General features: G+C 47.6%; 1 protein-coding gene across 2 annotated transcripts in view; it reads left to right on the top strand.

The window, feature by feature from the left end:
- The window catches only part of LOC138283737 (astacin-like metalloendopeptidase), a 301,255-nt gene extending 289,844 nt beyond the window's left edge, over nt 1-11,411 (top strand). For both annotated transcript variants that reach the window (XM_069221780.1, XM_069221781.1), the window contains one exon: nt 10,037-11,411. In XM_069221780.1, the coding sequence (XP_069077881.1) occupies nt 10,037-10,050 (14 nt within the window). In that variant the 3' untranslated portion in view covers nt 10,051-11,411. The remainder of the gene's footprint in view (nt 1-10,036) is intronic.
- The last annotated feature ends 9,421 nt before the right edge of the window (nt 11,412-20,832 follow it).

Here is a 20,832-nt window from a genome sequence, read left to right as displayed (position 1 = left end):
CCTTTCACATAGCTGCTGATCTGGCCCCTCAAGCAGGCCTTCTGGGCCTCCCATACCACCTCCTGTGAGGTCACAGAACCCCGATTTTTTATAAAATAGTGCTCATTGATTTGCCTGCAAAGGTCTTTGAATTCATCCCTCTGAAGGTACCACCTGTCCATCCTCCATCCAGCCCATATTCCCCCCTCACCCCGGGACAGGCAAATCTCTATAGGAGAATAGTCTGATAATTCTCCCACTAAATGTCTCACCACTGCCACCCTATGGCTCTCCATCGCGGGCATAAAATAGTAGAAGGTATAGCCTCTCCCGGATGAATGTTGCACCATCCAAACATCTGTAAGATTCAGATTACGTATAAAGGTTGTCAACTGTGTGGACCCACTCCTCCCCGCCCAGGCCAGGGATCGGTCCATATGGAGGTTACATACCCCATTTAAGTCTCCTCCCAACACCCATGGGGGCTCCAGCAAGTCCTTAAGTAGCCCTTCCAACTGAGCCAGAAATCCCATGGTGAGAGGAGGTGGGGCATATACACTTATAATTGATATGGGCTGGCCCTGAAGAGTCGTGGTAACTGGCACATACCGACCCATGTCATCTGTCCAAGTGCGTGTGACCACCAGTGAGTACGTTTTCTAATCAGTTTCGGTGTGCCCTGCATGATAAGCCTGCGAGTATCTCTTGCGGACCAAAAAAGGACAATGTTTCCCATTAAATGCGTTTCTTGGAGAAGTACAATGTCTGCCTCAGTTCTCAATGCAGAGTGGAGGACCGCTCCCATTTTGATTTTGTCTAGAATTCCATTCACATTCCAAGACAGTATTTTGAGTTTGTCTGACCTGAAGGGAGTTGTGTCAGTGCTCCCCATCACATTAATGTCTACCATCGGGAGATAGATCTGAGCCCTGTGCACTCCATTCTGTGGTGTATACTGTACTGTCATGCTGCCTTCTCCTCATGAACTTACAAAAGCAAGGCCAAACCCCCCCTTCCCCCATCCCCCATATCAACTCACACCTCATACTTCCCAAACTAGAAGTACCTGTCGTGTTGTGTCAAGGAACCCAGCCAACCGGGCTAAACTGTGACCTGTAGCACTCCTTGAACACCAAAGCCCCACTCCCCAATGTAAATAAACCCCACCACAACAGGAAAAACAGTCATCTACATTTTGTCTCCCACCTCCCCTCCTGCATTCCCCAAAGCATGCATACATAATCTCCTGTTACCGTCCAACAAATGATCAGTCTTTTTTCCATGCAGTTGGCAGCGACTTCTGCATTGGATTCATTTCATTGGCCGAGGACCCCGGACTCCTGGAAAGGTAGCCATGTCCTTCCTTTATCTGGTCACCCCATGATCTAGCCAACGAGTCTGCATCGTCTGTCTGATGCTGTGCGCCATTCCTGATAGTGGACCAAAAGGATAGTGTCTTGTGTGGTCGTTCCTCAATCCAGTGCCAGACTGCCTCTGGTCTGTCGAAGTAAAGGGTTTTGTCCAGGTAGATGATTTTAAGTCGTCTTGACAAATAAAAGCATATATTTAAGTCCCACTGCTCTCAGCTTAGCTTTGACCTCTAGGAATGAATGGCGTTGCTGCTGTACTTTTTGAATATAGTCCAGAAAAATCATGACTGTTCTAGACTGGCAGGTCAGGGGTTCCACATGACCACAACCCTGTCAGCGTAATTGAGTAGCTGCACTATGGACGGCCTTGGCGGGGTACCCACCGAAGGTCTAGCTGTCAGTGCTCTGTGTGCACGCTCAACTATAAAACACGTCAAGACTTCGTCCACGGGGATCCAACTCATCATCTAATCCCATATGAATTTAGTAGGTATTGCCCCTTTCACACCCTCAGGGATTCCCACCTGGACCTGCCCTCTGCATCTTCTACCTTTGCCTCTAATTAATTTACCAGCCTCTGTAGTTGCACCTCACATTCCCCCTTCGATTTTACCATATCCTCTGTCTCTGAAAGGTGCCCCTCCACCTCTGTAACCCTATGTGTGGTATTTTGGAGATCCTGTCTGATGAGAGCCAAGTCCACTTTTAGTTCCCTGATTTTTCCTCCCATAGTGACCTTCAAATCTCCAATGACCTGCAGGATAGTCACTGTTTGGGCAGCGCTCTCTAACTCAGGGACCCCACCTGCTGCTCCCATATCATTCCCGGGGATATTCTGCTTGGCATATTTGTCATTTTATTTTGCTGTTGCTGTCTTGGCGTGTCTTGTCACACACTATTGTGGCTCCAGATAGGACGCCGGCAATACACGTTGAGTTTGTCTGCCTCCCCTGTGCCCTAAGGGGTCTCTATTCACCTCCTCGTGGTACCACCCCCCCAACAGGTCTCTCGGCTTTGAGCTCCACACTGGCATCCAACTCCAGATATCAAATGCGATGGTCTTGTGTCGTCTCCTAGCCTTCCATGACATGCCTCGGTGAGCCAAGTGTTGTTCAAGGAGATCTTTCCCTCTCTTCTCTGCAACCTGTTCTCCACTCTTTCCTCCGGGCTGCCAAAAAGTTCCTGCACAGAAGCTCAATGGACCTGAGCCCAAGCATGCATTCTGCTTGTGCCAAGGGCCCGACCGGCCCTGTCTCCGCTCTAGGCAGCCTCAGTCCTCCACACTCAAATTGTAGCCCCGGGGTCCTGTAAGGCACCTGGAGGTGAGAGCCTCAGTGAATGCCCTGAAGCCCGAACGCAGCGACCCACTGCCCCAGAAGGCTCTTCCGACGGCTCACCAGATCTTCTTCCAACAGCCACTCCTTATAAGGTCCTTCAGGTCGTCCCGTTCTCCTCTTCACTAGGGGCACCCCCAGGCCACCTCATCTTCTCCTTCTCTGTGCCCATGGGCTAGGCTGCACTCCACGCCACGACCTCCAGGGACCTCAAGGATGACACACTCTGTACGCGAGGTCCTCAATTCACCGCCTCTGTCTAGCGCACAAGCCCACCTCGGAACCTGCACTCCTGCGTCCATCGTGGGTGCCCCTCCTGGCACAGTGGGCCTCAGTCCTGCTGCTCCTTGCAGCCCCAGGGTGCCACGGCACCCGTGGCACCCCAGTCGGCCCCGGGCCTTCCCACTCCAGACGGCGTGCTGTTCGGCCAGTCCTGACTCCACAGCAGTGCGGCAAACGCCACAGAGGCCGGGATCTTGCTCTTCTGTCCGGCCACCAGACCGCATTCAGCCCTCCTATGCTATAATCCAGCCTGCGAGCACCGCGGCCTGGCAGGCCTCGCCACCACGCCTCCTTCCCCGGTGCACAGTGAGCCCAAGAGAGCGATCCCCGCCCCATGGCCGAGTTGACGGGACAACAGGAGTTTCTTTTCAGTGGAATTTTAGGCAGATAGTTGAACGGATGGTGGTGGGTGAGGGTATGGAGACGTGGAGCCACAGTAGGCTGCGGCCATATTGGTTGGCGTCCTTTCCCACCATTGTTGACATCTTCACCGAGACTTCATCCATCGGTTCCCTGCTATCAACGACACGGCCTCAGATGCAGCCTGGTGCTATGCCCCACTGAGACTCTACCTTCTCAAGAACCTTTCTCAAATTCCTTCTAAGTCCAGGGGTAAGCAAAGACCAGATGCAATCAACAATATTTATCCGACCCACGCTTCATCGGGGTCAGTCTTAGCTTTTGACTTTGACCCAGTCTCACGCAATCAGATACCTGCAGTTGTCGCTAAATAATTTACTACATATTTCTAAATTGGTTTGGGATTTTTTGTGTGTTGTGTTTTCACTTTGTTACTGTTAGTGTCCTACAAAATACTTTACACTTGGATTCTAAGTTAAGCCTGTCTGGTTTTGAACCAGGCTACCACAGGTTAGTTTAGTGACTTTTTATTGGTTCACCCTGACACTGATTGCTCTATTACTTGAGTTGGGCTTCCCCACCTCTAAAATAACAACCCAATTTCCTACATACACTTTAAATTTAAAGAAGTGAGAAGAATGACTTATGGGAAAAGGCCTTCACCATTGTGTGTACAAGATGGACACATAGGACAGTGTGACTAGGAAACAACGCACTTTGTAGAACTTAACGTTAAAATAAGGGTCAGGATTTATCACAATTTGTGCACATACAAAGTCACCAAAAGTGAAGCAAACTGAACAGGTAGACAATGTGCATGTCACCAGGGACATTGATTTTTCCTGAACCCCTCCCTGCAGCATTAACCTCCAAGCCACTTTAGTTTGCCCTTAGAGGCACATAACCACTAGGATTTAACATTTTTTCTAAGTTTGGCAGCCCATCACATATGCAACCTGGTCCTCCATCTTGTCCAGCAGGGCTGTGCTCTCCTAATTCTTTCCATCCACCTCTCTATAGCTTGCACCCACATGAGAAGGTCTGTCAGATCAGCACCTATCCATTTCACTGCAAAAGGTGGCAGCTCTACTATCCAGAGGGGCCACTGAGAGGGTGTGGCTGTAGGAGGGTAGCTCAGTTTATGGTGCACACCTATGGTGGGGCACCCTATACTGAGTCCAGGCAACCCTTAGTGATAGTGTTTAGGTGTCCAGATAGCAAAAGCTCTCTAGGGGAAGCTGTGGTGAGCAGCTAAAGCTTATCTAGGAGGAGGATTGTAAAGCACTTGCAATACCACAATAATCATTCAGTAACCAATTACAAGAAAGAACCACACTAGGTGTTGCAAAAATAATGGTTTCTTTATTACACTAAAGTTACTCTAACATTGGTATATCTCCAACTAGAGATATCAACACACAAAAGTAGAAACTTAGCAATAATCAGTAAAAGCATAAACATACATGGGGCCCTATGTGGGGGCCAAACCATATACTAAGAAAGTGGTATAAGAATGAAGGTGTAGGAAATTACCAGAGGTAAGTACTAAAGTCCCCACAGGCGCCCAGGCGCAGAGTTGTTATCGAGCTGGGTGTCCCATAGGCTAACACAGGACCATCACGGTTGGATTTTTATGGATTCATGACCCTTCCCAGTGGACCCCGAGGAAACCAGTTGGCACAAAGAAGGTTGGAGAATGTCCCCATCTGTGGATACCCAGAAGACCGGAGTACCTACACCAGGGAGCCCAGGTGCGTAGGGGTGAAGTTGCATCGGAAACCATTGTTAGATTCAGTGGAAGTCTCGGTTGTCCAGCGGCTGTCGTGACCCATGGACCAGGTCGGTGGAACCCAAAGGTCGATTCCAGACCTGAAAAAGTAGGGGACAGTGACCAGACCACTAGGAGATGTCCAGGTGGTGCAGGTAGGCAATGCCCATCCTCGGAGGTGAGGTTCCTGCATGACAGTGAAAGAAGGAGTCCAGCTGCGGAGTCCAGGGTTACAGGAGATCCTTGGAGCCACCCATCGGTTGTCTCATGTCAGTCGCCGGGTTGCAGGAGGGTCAGTGGTCAGCAGGACCACCAACAAGCCTTGACAAATGCAAATTGTGGTTGCAAGGAAGTTTGCAGATTTGAAAGGAAGAGCAAGGTCCCGGGGCATCCACCCTTGGTGGGGAATCAGGGCACGCCTTCAGCAGGAAGGAAAGCCAGCCAGAGTTGGAGGAGCCCCCATGAGTGACCCCCTGGCTGCAGTTGCAGGGAGTCGGAAGAAGGCCTTAGCAGCACCACAAACAACAGTCCTGCATCGCGAGAGCTGCAAGCTGAATTCGGAGTTGCAGAGCGCTGGAGGCTGGGGCTTCTTGGAATTCGAAGAACTTCTTGGAGGAAGAGCCAACAAGCCTTCACAAGAAGAACAGTTGTGATGCACAGGGGTTCCTTTCCAGTGGCTGCAGCAATGGTCCAACGTCTCCCAAGTTGGTCAGAAGGCAAGTTGGACCCATAGAGGACCACAGAACCACCACCTGTGAGCAGAGCGTTTACACTGTCCGTGGGACAGCAGGAACCACCAGCTGGTCGTTGTCTTAAGGTGCCTGCAGATGCAGGGGAGTGAATCTTTCACTTCAGGGAGTCCTTGTGACCCTGGAGGATGCACAGCCATGGATAATGCAGAAATCTTGCAGGAGCTGGAGAAACAATGTTGCAGTGGGAGACCTCCCAACTGGATACAGTCTTGTTTCAGTTCCAAAAGCAGACCAGCAGCGGTTCTGGGTGCCAGGAGCAGAAGGTATCTTGCGGAGAGTTCTTTGAAGAGCCTTGCTCAACGAATCTGAGGACCCACCCTCTGGGGAGCCCTTAAGTAACTCTAAAAGGAGGTTGGTCACTCTCTGAAGTGACCCAACTATCAGTGAGGGTCAGGTATGTCATCTACCTTGCCTAACCAGTCAGATGTTCCCAGGAGCCTCTGCCCATCTTATTTTCAAGATGGCAGAATCATCCGGCCACCTGACAGAGCTCTGTGCACCTCCCTAGGGAAGGGGCTGGACAGGGGGGAGGTCACTCCCCTGTCGTTTGTGTGGCTTCACACCAGAGTGGGAACTGGGGGTTGCTGAACTGGTGCAAACCTGATTATGTGTTTATGCAAGGATGGCACCAAATTTGCCCTTCAGAGCAGTCTGGGGGTGCTGTAGGCCACCCCAGCCCAGAAATGCCTATTTCAAAGAGAAATGCAAGAAATCCTTTGTTCTGTCTCCCTCTGCTTGAGCTAAGTTCATCAGCAGGAGGGCAGAGCAGTGTCTGGGGTCGGCAGCAGTGTGGGCTGGCAGCCAGACCCCGTACGACTGGATAGGCAGAACTGGGGGATCCACTGGAATCGGTGTAGTTGCATGATTCCAACATGTTTGATACAAAACATGCCTAGGTTCGGAGAAGCCATTACATAGTTGGACCACTTGTGTTGACCAGTGCCACTGCATACCTTAAGATGGTTGTCCCGCACTTACAAAGCCCAGGGATTGGAGTCTGGGGTTTGTAGAGGTACCCTGCTCATGCAGGGTTACCCTCACACTTGGGAACATGCACCCTACCCTTGGGATGAAGGCCCTACCAGAGGGGTGACTTACAGTGTCTAAGTGCAGTGACCATGACATGAGGCAAGCCTTATATCTGAAGAGAAAGGTGCATGCACCATTTCATGCAGGCTGCAAAGGCAGGCCTGCAGAAGCAGTTTGCATGGCCCCCATGGGTGGCACAATACATGCTGCAGCCCATGGGGGTCCCCTGGTGTACCAATTGTAGGAAACTGGCCCTTGTTGCAGTACTTCCCGCTTTTTCCCTGATATTTGATGCTAACTTGACTGAGTGTGTGCTGGGATCCTGCTACCCAGGCCCCAGCACCTGTTCTTTCCCTAAAACTGTACCATTGCTTCCACAATTGGCACACCCCTGTCACACAACTAAGTCCCTGGTAAAAGGTACCAGTGGTACCAGGGGTTCTGTGGCCAGGGAGGGTCCCAAAGGGCTGCAGCATGTATTATGCCACCCTAAGGGACCCCTCACCAAACACATGCACACTGCCATTGTAGCGTGTGTGTGCTGGTGTGGAGAAGGAGGTTAAGTCGACATGGCATTCCTCTCTGGGCACCATGCCTACCAACCACTCCCTATGCTTGTGCATAGGTAAGTCACCCCTCTAGCAGGCCTTATAGCCCTAAGGCAGGGTGCACTATCCCTCAGGTGAGGGCATAGCTGCATGAGTAATATGCCCCTATAGTGTTTAAGTCTATTCTTAGACATTGTAATTGCAGTGTGGCCATATTAAGTACATGTGCTGGGAGTTTGTCATCAGGGCCTCCACAGCCCCATGATCTCTTCACTGGAGACTCAAAAGTTTGGTATCAAACTTTTCAGCACAATGAATCCACACTGATACTTAGAGACACCTCCTGTATTTCACCCAACAATCTAGTGTAGGGATGACCGGTCTATGCCAGCCTGCCACTAACAGACAAGTTTCTGACCCCATGGGGTGAGAGCCTTCGTGCTCTCAGGGGTCAGGAACAAAGCCTGTTCTGGGTGGAGGTCCTTCATACCTCCCCCCTACAGGAACTGCGACACTTGGTGGTGAGCCTCAACGGGTCAGGTTTCCTGTTACAGTGCCCCGCAGGGCACTCCAGCTAGTGGAGATGCCTGCCCCCTGGACCAAGCCCCACTTTTTGCAGTAGGTCCGGTGGGAAAATTAGGAAGAACAAGGAGGAGTAACCTCCTCAGCTGGGACCACCTCTAGGGTGTCCATAGCTGAAGTGACCCCCTTCTTTCAGAATCCTCCATTTTGTTTTGGAGGAGAGGGGCCAATATGGATAGGAATGTGCCCCCCTCCAAAAAGGGATTGGGCACAGGAAAGGTGTAGTCATCCTCAGGGACAGCAGCCATTGGCTACTGCCCTCTGACCCATTAATGCCCCTAAATCTAGTATCAGATTCTTGGCGACCAGAAGAAAGAAGAAAGAAGAAGGACTGAACAGCCGACCCAGCAGTGAAGTCTCTAGGCGACAACTGACTTGACTCCAACCCTACTAGCCTGTCTGCAGCTTCAAGACTCTTGCTACAAAAAGGCGATGCATCCTTCAGGACCAGGGACCTCTACAAACTCCCAGAGAACTGCCTGCCCACCAGAGGACCAAAAACTCCTGGGATAGCAGCCCTGTCCACAAGAAACAAGAACGACTCCAGAACTGCACAGGATCCATGAGCTCTGCCCACTTTGCACCCGATGCCCACGGTCCGAGTCCTCAGGCGATTGCAACCTCGAGTCCACTCTGGGTTGACCCCTCCTGGCCAACACAACAACACCTGCAGCCTAAATCCAGAGGACACCCCTGACCATGACCGGATCAGACGAAGATTCCCGACACCCAAAGATGCCCCTACCCCTTGCACCTGCAAAGGTACCCCTGGCCATGCGTAATCCAACCGATGACCCAGCAACGTCCAGCAGGCGCCTCTTCTACTTGTCCAGCCTTTGGTTTCTCGCAACCACACCCCCGGACCCAGCCTGCAGCAACTGTGTGACCCCTAGCGTTCTCCCATTGGAAAGCATTGGCCGCCCAACGCTGGGTTTGCATCCTACACCCAGCTGCCCCTGTGCCGCTGAGGGTGTGTGTTCGATGCTGACTTGTGCCCCCACCCAGCCCACCCCTCGTTCTGACCTAAACCCCCCAGACCTGTGTCCTGAAACCATAGATACTTACCTGCAACCTGTTTTCTTCCGAGTGCCCTCAGTCCTCATAAGATTCCAGTGAAAACCCCAATACCAACTTTGATCCCTGCACCTGGGCAGCCCTGTGTTGCTGGCAGGTCACTTTTGGGGACAACTGGAACTTTATGCTGTGCACATCCTAACCCCCAAAGACTGGGGTTGTAAGTTGAGTACTTACCTGTCTGTTAACTGTGCTAACACTTTTCCTCCCCTACTGCATTGGTTCTGTGAGAAATTGCAAGCTGTCAACTTTTAAAATTGAAAAGTGTTACTTACTTGTAAACTGCTTTGTCTGTAAGACCTAAACAAAGTACATTTGATACATATGCTTGATACCTACTTACAACTGTACTTACCTGCATCAAAGACCTTGCGGTTCTAGTAATAAAGTAATAAAATATAGTTTTGCTATATACAAGCATTGGCCTGGGGTTAGTTATTGAGAGTTTGCTTCATTTCCTGACTGTGTGTACAACAAACGCTTTGCACTAACCCTTGGATGATGCCATCAGGGATGTCATAAATAATATCACAGAACATGTCATGTTTGATGTAATATTTGAGCTCATGGAGAGTGCATGGTGGGGGTGCAAATTGTAGTTAGGAGAGAGTTCTGTGTTTTTTTAGTTCAAAATGGTAATGTTGTAACTGACGTATTCACCTATTACATTACTTTACCCTTTGTTTTTTTCAGTGATTATGTATATGGATATGTGTGCCTTTACGTATTGTATGTATACATATGTTTATTTATATATACACACAGTCAGAGAACGAATAAAAAACAGAGATGCATATGTATGGATAGCCAGAGAAAAGCCCAAATATACAGTGAGCTACACAGAATTTATTGAGATGAAGAAAGGAACACAGAGGTGAAAACATAAAATGAAAAACAATGGGAGGAAAACGTGGTGAAGATGTTATTAAGAAACATTCTGATATGTTCTGTCTCCTAGTGAAATCGCTATGAAGCTTACTGGATGAAGGACATTCACAGTGAAGATGAAAACGTTGTTTCGACCATCAATGAGCGTTGATGAAGAAGCCCTCTCTCCTCAGGATGCTGGGTCTGATGAATGACATCTCTCTAAACGCCAACACGAGCGGTTTAATCCCAAGCCAGGATCTTTAATATTCAAGGGCTGACACGGGAAAAATACAGTCCAACGTTGACCTGTTGATTGCAGAGATGACAGGCGCACAATGCACGCCTAGACCCAAAGCTCATCTTCACATCTCTCCCTCGAGCATTTACATCATTCTTCAAGCCACCTTGGAGGGTACAGTGCAATGTGAACATAGGAGCATATTTATGAGCCAAGAGCCCCACTTTTTGTGACGCTCCGGTGGTGCTGTTCAGTGCGCCGTATTTACAAGTTGGCGTTAAGCCACTTATTATGGCTTAATGCCACCTTGTAAATACGGCCCCTTCATACGCAGCAATTTGCGTGGAAGGGGCGTGCAATGAGTGTTGCTGTGGGGGTGCTACAGCAACACACATTGACGCTTTCTCAGATTTATGAGTTTTTGTAAACCTGAGGCAGCTCCAAAATTCAACTACCCCAGGGGTAATGTTAGCATGGCACAACGAGGAGGAATACTTTTATTCCTCCTCGTTTTTTGTTTTTTCTATGTGTGCTGCATAATGCAGCTCACATAGAAGAAGCAAAAATCCAGAAATTATTGTTTATGTGCGGGAAGGTTCATCATTTCAAAATGACGCCTTAGCAGTTCTGTGTGTGCCGCATTCTGCAGCACACACATAAGTGGCAAATCGCCATTAGTGATCGTTTATGTGCAGGAAGGGACACTTTCCCACGTATAAACAATCAAACCCCTCAACGCAGACACCCTTGCCCAATGCTGCAAGGACGCCTGCGTTGGCGCTTGCAGCTCAATTTGGCGCCCGAGCAGGGGACAACACAGGGGTGCGCCGTATTCAATTAAATACGGCGCATCCCTGCGTTGTGAAAATGACGGAGCGCAGTGCTGCCAATTTTGGCGCAGCGTCGCGCTCTGTCATTTTCCTTTACATATGAGCCCTACTCCGTTGTGTGCCATGTGCCTTTACCTCTGGAGTGCTATCAAAGAAGGATGAGATGGGCACGCCTTATCAGGATTCCTAATTGAAACACCCTGGCCGACACTAGATTACAGTGTGCAACCCAAAAGAATTACATGAATATATTGTCTAATATGCAGTGAGGTGTTAACTTTATTTTAACCGACCTATTGTCTTCTTTGTGGTTATTCCAGTGATTGAACCCTTTCGTTTTGTTTTCTTTGCCTTCTTAAACTACTAATAAAAGGTGTGTATAACTAAAGATGGAATGAATTTCTCAAGGTAGCGCTTTCTTTCTACCATAGGCGCTATGCATTAGACCTCCAAGAGGCTCGATAAGGGGAGTTGAGAGGGCCCTAAGGGGGGACATTTTAGGATGTAGCAAGATGCTTCGTGATTGACGTTGATACTGGAACTATTTTAAAGGTTGGGGTGCTGGCCCTGAACTTCACATTACTAATGTAATATAGACTGTAAAAAAATGACGCGCTATTTAAACAGAAAGTCCAAATGAGTCAAGAACATTCACCACGAGGGTGGAGAAGAGAGCTAGGGGTCCAGTGGTGTATGTTGGAGCACATATTGCATATAGGTGGCTGAACTGTGACAATAATGGAGAACACATTCTTCATCAAAACTCCCTCTTTGTGTTACTGAACCACTGCAAGCTCAGCTATGATTTGAAAAGAATCCCCCCATTTACTTACCCCCTCCTCTCTTCCCTCTATTCTTTGAAGCAAAGGCATGCAGGGGCCCCCAGGGGCCCCACGACACCCCATACACGCGAACCGCCAGGAACAGGATGGCGGTATGGGGTGTCGGAATCCCCATGGCGGTCATGGAGGATTCCTGAGGGCAGCGGAAAACCGGCGGGAGACCGCCGGTTTTCCCTTTCTGACCGCGGCCAAACCACCGCGGTCAGAATGCCCTTGAGAGCACTGCCAGCCTGTTGGCGGTGCTCTCGCGGTCGTTGACCCTGGCGGTCAATGACCGCCAGGGTCAGAATGACCCCCAGTGTTGTTTAAGTTTGCAACTGAAGCAATCTTAAACAGAACATACAGCTAAACCATCAGAGCGTTCTACACTTATAAAACCAGGCACATTTAAAATGCTGCGTCTTGTGCACCTATCATGATACAATATTTATTCTCATCAGACTTCAGGTTGTACTTGGAATGCTACTACTTTATTTGAAATTCTTGTAAATTTTAACCTGAAAGCGAGTAAATGTCTTGTTTTATTATGAGTGTTAGAAGTATAATGTGCCCAATTCCTTTCTATTGGACCTGGCCATAACTACAGTGTCACTCCCAAGCTTTTTTCCCTCACCCCCTCTGCTTTGCTGAACTCGTTTTTTTTGGCATTAGGACTCTGTGAATCTTACCACTGCTAACCAGTTCTAAAGTACTTGTGTTAATTCCTTTAAACACTGTAAAATTGGCTTACAGTTAATTTGTGCATTTAAATTACTTGTAAGACCCTAGGAAATGGCATTGCCTGTACCCAGGCCTAAACCTTCCCCTTTAATACTTATAAGACATCCTAAGGTAGGACCTAGGCTCATAGGGCATGGTGCATTGTATTTCAAATGTAGGATGTGTATCTAATTTTTACCCGTCCCGGTAGTGTGAAACCCCTGAAGTAGTTTTTCACTATTGTAAACCCTATCTCTACCATTCACTGACACTGAGTTACCTTATCACATTTAATAAATGATAACTTTTGATTGAGAGCAGATAGAGATATGGTGTTTAGACTCAAATGAATTATAATTTCAAATCCTCTTGAATTGTAGTCAGATAGTAATAATTCTAAAAATGTCACTTTTGGAAAGTTGGCATTTTCTTGCCCTAACCATTTGTTCCTTATGCCAGTGTCCTGGGTAACATGACTGTGAATAGCTCTGCAGTTGGGATTTGTGAATTTGCGCTACACACTGAGACAAAGGGGACTGCATGTCGGCAGAATGGGCCATCCTGCATGGATAATTGAAGGCAGAACTGTACCCAGCACCTCCTGCACACATGAAGAAATCTGACATCAGACCTGTCTCGTTTTTGTTGCTCTGACTTCTTGGAGCCTTAACAGGGGAAAGGGAGAACATTCCAAAATCAGATGAAGAGGTAGTATAAGGTATCCCTCCACTTCAAAGGCTGACACCATTTATAAATAATGGACTCTCAGAACAGCTCTTCAGAACTCTCCTGGACCTGTGGAAGTTACAGAAGAAGGACTGCCTTCTGCTAGAAAGACTGCCTTGCTGTCTGAGAAGGAAGACTGGTCCTGCTTGCCTCCACCCCAGGCTAACCTGAGTGACACCAAGGGTCAGTTGACTGACCTCCTGTGTGAGCTACAGGAGCCCAACAATCTTCACAGGTCTCCATGCAACTGCACATCTGACCTGCTTCAGTGGACGTGCCTACACATGGAATTGGACCAGCCTAAGACCTGCTGCGGCCCCCTTCCTGGAGGGAGTCCTGATTCTGCAAAGCTCCAGCAACAACCATCTGCGACACCCGAGCAAATCTTCACTCTACAGTGATGACCATCCGCGACACGAGTCATACTCTATGCTACAGCTACGACATCTGTGATGCTCTCCCTGCTCCTTGGGCCTCCTCCACCGCACACTGGACTCTTTATGCTGGACTTAGAGAAGGAAACGTTTTCAGCTGGAGTAACCTGGACCCTATATTCAGCCCGCGGTCCATCTTGGTCAAACAGATCTTGAGATTTTCCCCTGGTATATCACAACCAGATGACTGCGCGTAGTGCTTTTAGGCCCTGTAATCTTCTAAAACATTGAAACTGCATATCTCTAGTTCTACTGATTAGTTTTTTTCATTCTCGTATTTTATTATTAAAATTTACTGTTTTTCCTAAGTTGGTGTGGGATTTTTTTGTGTTGTGTTTTCACTTTATTTCTGTCTAAGTGCTGCATAAATACTTTACACAGTCTCTCTAAGTTAAGCCTGACTGCTTTTGTGCCAAGCTACCAGACGGTTCAGCACAGATTAAATTAGTACCTTTTGTGGTTTCTGGCAAGGTTTGTGGTTGTTACCTGAGAAGAGTTTCCACCCTCCGCTACCAATAACCCAAAATCTTACACACCTCTGTAGTTTGGCAGAGCCAGTGGTGGAGGCAGAGGTGTTTCCCATGGCAAAAAGTCTGTCATGTAAGAGGATTTAATTAGGGTGGTTATACCACCAGAGGTATAGAGGAGGCTTTACCATCCTGTGGCAGATACTCCATTAGCACCCAGTAACAAACCCCTGTTGGAATTGCTAAAACACACTTCTCTTGCTGTGTTGTCAGAGTGAAAATGCACCTCTTGTCTGATGAGGCAGTGAGGAATACACAGCAGTAGTCTGATGGAGCCACAAAGGTTGTAGAGATGAGCCCTCACTGCTGAAGTAACCTTTAGCCTCAGCAGCAGTGGGTGACCTTTATTTGACCTCCACTGCAAGTGCCAAAACTGTGGGAGAAAGTGACTAAGAGATGACTAAAATAAACTTACTTTGTTAAAAGGGAAAATAAAAAGTCAACATGTGATGGGACATCCACATGTTTTCCTTTCAAAGAGTGAACATGAACCCTGCATGCTTTCTTCCAGGGGGCACAAGGCTGTTAACAAACCCCAGAATTTCACACATTCCCTCCAGATCTACCTCCTTTATGTGCACTGTTGGCTGGGAATGTGCCTCACATAAAGTTCAAATAAAGGCAGTGCTCAGCAGTAAACTCTCTGTGCAAACTGATAAGTTGGGTTGTTGGTTGACTGGGGTGTTAGCCATGGTCAAGCAGCAACCACAGTCTTTGTCAGGATGATCCACAAGCCAACCCTAAATCAGCCTGTGTTCAAGCCTCTGGTATCTTGGCACAGAGCAGTCAGGCTTAACTTAGAGATAATGTGTAAAGTATTTGTGCAACAGTTCAAACAGTAATAAAGAGAACACAGTACACAAAAATGATCCCATACCATGATAGACAAATAGAGCGAACTTTACTAAATAAAGCAAGACCATGATGGCAAAAATCCAATCAGTAGAACCCAAGTTATGAATTTCTAAAGGTTTATTGTAAAATAACACCAAAAAGCACAAATCAGCAACAGGGCAGTTTGGTTCTGCTGGACCGGGTCAAAGTCAGACTTTCAGGTTGACCATAATGGAGAGCAGGTTGGCTACAGTCACCATGTAAAGCCCACTGACGTTTACTTTCTCAAATCCATGCCAAGTGTCCTGTTTGTCATGGAGAGGGCTGTGAGGACCAGGAAGACCCTTTGGGGAGGCTGCCGGTATAGTGCAAAGAGCAGGTCAGGGTTCGCGGGCATTGTTGGAGCTCCTCATTGGTGGTCCCCCGCTAGCGGTCGATGCTGTAGCATGGCAGCAGTATATCAGATCAGCAGTGCAAGCAGAGTGGCAATCCGTTCAGTAGCACAGCAGTCCTTGGCAGAGTTCACAGGTTCAGAAGTGTACTGAAGAGTTGGTTTCTGAGGTGCAGTATTTCTACCCAGTTGTGAGTTTGAAATGGGGAGAAGCTTATAAAGGCATTCATCTTCTTGGCTCTGGTTCCATACTAACTACAGAGGGTATACAACCCTTTGTGTAGAGACAGGACAGAACCTATTGAAGTGTAAGTAGGGCAGTGCCAAGCTCCTTGCACCCATCCTGCGAGTGATGGCCCATCCAGTCACACTTAAGCTCCCCATTGCATTTAGATGTCTAGGACGAATTCACAAAGCCCAACTGTCAGCTACACCCAGTCATGTGACCCAGAGACATACTGCAGGCTCCAAATGGCTAAGGCAGGAAAATTCCAACTTTCTAAAAGTGGTATTTTCAAAACTGTAATTTATAACCCAACTTCACCATAAGTAAGGATTTTAAATTACCATTCCAGAGACACCAAACATGAACTGGTTACCTGGTCCCATTTGGAATTTACTCTTATGAAATGCAACACGGTAACTCCAGTGTTATCCTATGGGAGAGGTAGGCCTTGCAGTAAAGGCAAATTAATTTAAGAGTTTTTCACTACCAGGACATAAAAACTTGAAAGTATATGCCCTGCTTTCTAAATACATAGCACCCTGCCCTCTGTGCTGTCCATGGCCTATCCTAGGGGTGACAGGTGTTAAAATGAAGGTTTGGGCCTGGCAAAGGGTTTTCTTTGCCAGGTCGACGTAGCATTTTAAAACTGAGCATACAGGCTGCAGTGGCAGGCCTGAAGCATGTTTAAAGTGTGACTTAAGTGGGTGGCACAATCTGTGCTGCATGTCCACTGGTAGGATTTAATTTACAGGCCCGAAGCACAGGGAGTGGCACTTTACTAGGGACTTACAAGTAAACTAATTATGCCAATTGGGTATAAGGCAATGCTACCATGTTTAGAGGAGAGAGCACAAGCTTTGTACAAGTCAATGTTACCATGTTTCAAGGAGAGAGCGCAAGCTTTTTTGCACTGGTTACCTGTGGTAAAGTGCACAGAGTCCTAATACCAACAAAAATAAATTCAGCAGACAATTGGAGGAGAAAGGCAAAAAGTTCAAGGATGACCCTGCAGAAAGGGTTAAGTTGAACACACACCCTTTGACCTCAGGCCAACAAGGAAGTAACATCACTCAGATCTTAAAACTCCACTTAATTACGCAACCATTGTAGAGTTTACTGTCCATTATATGTGCGTTTTTATGCTTGATCATTGTGACATGTTGATAAGTTGCCTCAGTGTTAAGCTGATGTGTACTTCTTTAGGCACAGGTGAGATTATATTTTTGTACAGAGGAGTATGGTACTTTAACGGAAGGTTGTGCAACTCAGGGCGTTTTCATTACACATTCCCACAGAGGAAGATTTGGGCAATTGCCTTTGTAAGCAGTCTGGCTTCATGGCCTGATTTCTCACATTACTGATGAGTCATTGCTTGGAGAGATACTTATCAATGCATGTTCCAAGCACTGTACCCCTCACAGTGTTAGGGTGTCTGATGCAGTCCTAACTGAAGAGAAGGTCTATGATCCTACTGTCCTACTCCCCGGCCACCATCCTATAGCTGAGTATTGGCACTGAAACCCTTTCTTAACCAGGCATTTTGGATGGAGAAGACCCTGTGCCAAGTTCAGCCAAGATCAATTTTCAACATTGAGCGGCACAAGAAGGAAGATGTATTTGGGCACTTCCAAAACTATGTCAAAGGTCACAGATCATGTCACAAAGATATCAATTTTGTTTCCCAATAAGCATCAGATCATTATTCCAGTAGAATCACTCAATGCCAGACTCAACCTTCACATGAACATGAACTGAGACATGTGCACCAAGACATCTCAGCCATCAGAAAATAATCCTTTATAAAGATTTCCGCTTGATCATGGGGAATCTTTATGGGATCACACAATGTGTCCATTATGTATAAAGTACTCTACTTGACGACTACTCCTTATCAGGCCTCCAAGGTCAGAAGCCTTGACGGATCTCACAGCACCACAAGCATCAACACTGCAAGATTAGATACCAAGAGATGCAAAAGGGAAATAACACAGGCAGCAAGTGGAGGATGGGCCAAGATGGCAGCATGGCTGCCTGATGGTGGCATGGGCTTAAAAGAGCTCAGTCACGGACCACCAAAATCCTGCAGTTCATCATGGCCATCCTTACCGAAGGGTCCCACAAGCATATGCAGACCCCCCTGAACTGATTGTACCAAAGAACGGATGCCTTTTACTGCACATCTCAGCAGCCCACAGCATAATGAGGTGACTGGCCTGGGCCTAGCATTGGGAGAGGCTTGGTCCATCATGTTGGTGTCCAGAGAACTGTGGACTTCCATTGCAAAAGGGCCGGGCCCAAGACTGGGTGGTGCCCTGTTGCCCCCATTACATTGTTTTGCCCCCTCTGGGCCCCAGTGTCGAACTACGGGGTTAGCTATGCCTGCGGCATGCGCAATCTACTGACCCAAATCATCTTTTACCGTACATTCACATGCCTTGGTAGCCCACGCCGAGCTGCACCGCACATATCGGCGGCCCAAAGCATAATGGTGTGATGGGCCTAGGCCAGGAACTGGTAAAGGCATGAAGCACTCAGTGGACATCTGGAGGACTGGGGGAACGTGGTGGGCCCTTGCGAACTCCCATTGAGAAGTAGCCAGACCCGGGACTGATTCGTGCCCCGCTGCCAACCAGGACATTAATTCAGCCCCGCCACCATCTCCCTTGGTCAACAATCCAGTCCTACACTTGCAGAGCTGTAACATTTACATACGGCAGGCGGAACACCATTGACTTGACAGTCTTTTGGGTCCGCCACTGACGCGGCTTAGCGGTAACACCACCAAGATTTAAATCAGGCCCATTGTCTCCTGAATACATTTCCACATACAGCAAACTCCACTAGTGGGATCCGAGACTTGGCTTTCATATGGGCGAAGAGAGAAATCATTAGGAATTGGAAAGAAGTAAGAACTGGAGAGATGGACTGAACATGAAGCTGCTGTAGTGCTCCCTGAGGCTAGAGGACAGCAGGGGCCCATAGCTTTGGCCAAAGCCTGGGAAGTACTAGTAGAGGCTCCGAAGAACCCAGAGACCACTACCTTTGACTCATTGTCAAATACGCCTTAGAAATGGCCCATTCTTTGAGTAAACAATATCTCAGTATTGGGACCTGGGTACTTGGGGATACATATAACAGCATAGGAGATTGATCAGTCTCCTGCTTCGTGATCTACCCAATTAAACTACTGTGAATATTTTTCTGATAATGTCCGATTAGGTGCGCAGCAGAGGGAGTGGTGTGGGAGTATTTTTGAGGAGAATTGTTTTCACATTTCTTTAGCTATGATGCTTAAACTATTTCTGACGATGCAACATAAAATGTACTACACAACTAGTAATGTTTGTTTTCAATGCAATCTCAATAAAATCTGTTTAAAAAAACACAGACAGCAACCCTTCTCCTGCTACAGAGGAGAGTATAATGCCCAGGTTGCAGCCCATATCTGACAAACACCCTCCATTATCCTTTTCCACCAGCAAAATAAGTTACTTCTCGTCCAGTGGTGCTGATAATAGAGCTGTGGGACAACAGCAGCACCCCCAGATAGCCTTCAAGAAGATGGTGGAGAAAAGACAATTTAGAGGCCTTTGATGTGTTTTGCTAGCTTCTATGTTAGCTACTATTTTATTTGGTCTTTGTTTATTTTCATTTTTCTGTGGGGTATGAGAATGCGAAAGTGTAAGAAATTGGATTATTGGTTGAGGGGGGTGGAAACTGACTCAGGCAACAACCACAATCCTTGTCAGAGTGAGTCATTAAGTTCAACTGTGCTTAATTTTCTGGTAGCTTGCCACAAACCAGTCAGGCTTAACTCTGAAGTAATGTATAAAGCCCACAAACAGTAAGAAAATGAAAACACAAAACAAGAAAAATCCAAAACAAATTTAGAGGAATGGAGTACATTTGAATAAATAAAATAATAGCAGATTAACAAAATTCCAATCAGTAGAACCGGAGATATTCAGGCCCATATTTATACTTTTTTTAGCACTGCATTTGCATCACTTTTTGACTTGCAAAATACAATTGTAATGTCATGGAAAATGATGTTAACCGGGTGGGGGTGGCGGTATCGGAGAAGGGGGTATTGCACCAAAAAATGACATTAGGCTGGTTAGAGTAGAAAAAGATGACTCTAACCAGCCTACCGTCATTTCTTGACACAAAACCATCCATACCATATGACTCCTGTCTTATAAAAGACAGGAGTTATGCACACCACCCCAATGGCCAGCACAGGGGACAAGGGTCCTCTGGGCATGGCTATTGCTCTCAGTGCCATGTAGCGGGGGCCCATTTCAGGGCCCCCAATGGCACTTTAAAAAGAAAATTGTAAATACTTAACTCTACTTATCCACACTTACCTGGGATGGGGTCCCCCATCCTGTGGTGTCCCTCTGGTGTGGGTGGGGGTGTTCCTGGGGCTTGGAGAGGGCACCTGTGGAATCTTTCCATGGTGTTTGACCGTGAAAATGGGTCCACAGGTCCCCTAACACCTGCCCAGACCCAGGCGCTGAATAATGGCGCTAAGCAGGCTTAGCGCCATTATTTAGGCCCGCCTCCCTCCTGTTCACCATTTTTGCATGGGAGGGTAAATAAGGCGCTAGGGCCTTAGAGTAATTTTTTGGATGGGAATGCCCACCCCGCATCTCATTGAAGCAAGGTGGGTTCATGTATCCCCAAAAATATTTTAACTCCAATATTTTGACATTAGACTAGCATTAAAATATAAATATGGAGTTAAGTTTGCGCTGAATTAATGTTAAAAAAATGACGCTAATTCAGCGCAAACAGGGTATAAATCTGGGCCTAACTGTGGTTACCTGGACAAAGTCACAAGTTCAGTCTGACCACAGTGGAGTTTGAGCTGGAAACAAGGTCCATATTGGTCCATCTGAGAGTTGTATCTGATGTCCTTGATACAAGGCTTTGTGCTGCGCTGCGTCAGTTCCAATCAGGAGCAGCGAGACACTACAATGAGAGGTCATGCGTCAGGTTGACTCACACTGCGTCGTATTTGATGTAGCCCACAGTTAGGCAGAGAGGAGTACACTCTGGTGCTAGGGTCCATGACCTCGGGGTACCTCAGAGCAGGAGGTCAGACATTTGACCCTTAGAGCCACTCATGTTAGCC

This window comes from Pleurodeles waltl, chromosome 3_1 (assembly GCF_031143425.1).
Source record: "Pleurodeles waltl isolate 20211129_DDA chromosome 3_1, aPleWal1.hap1.20221129, whole genome shotgun sequence".
Lineage (NCBI taxonomy): Eukaryota > Metazoa > Chordata > Amphibia > Caudata > Salamandridae > Pleurodeles > Pleurodeles waltl.
This window is presented reverse-complemented; position numbering and strand designations above follow the sequence as displayed.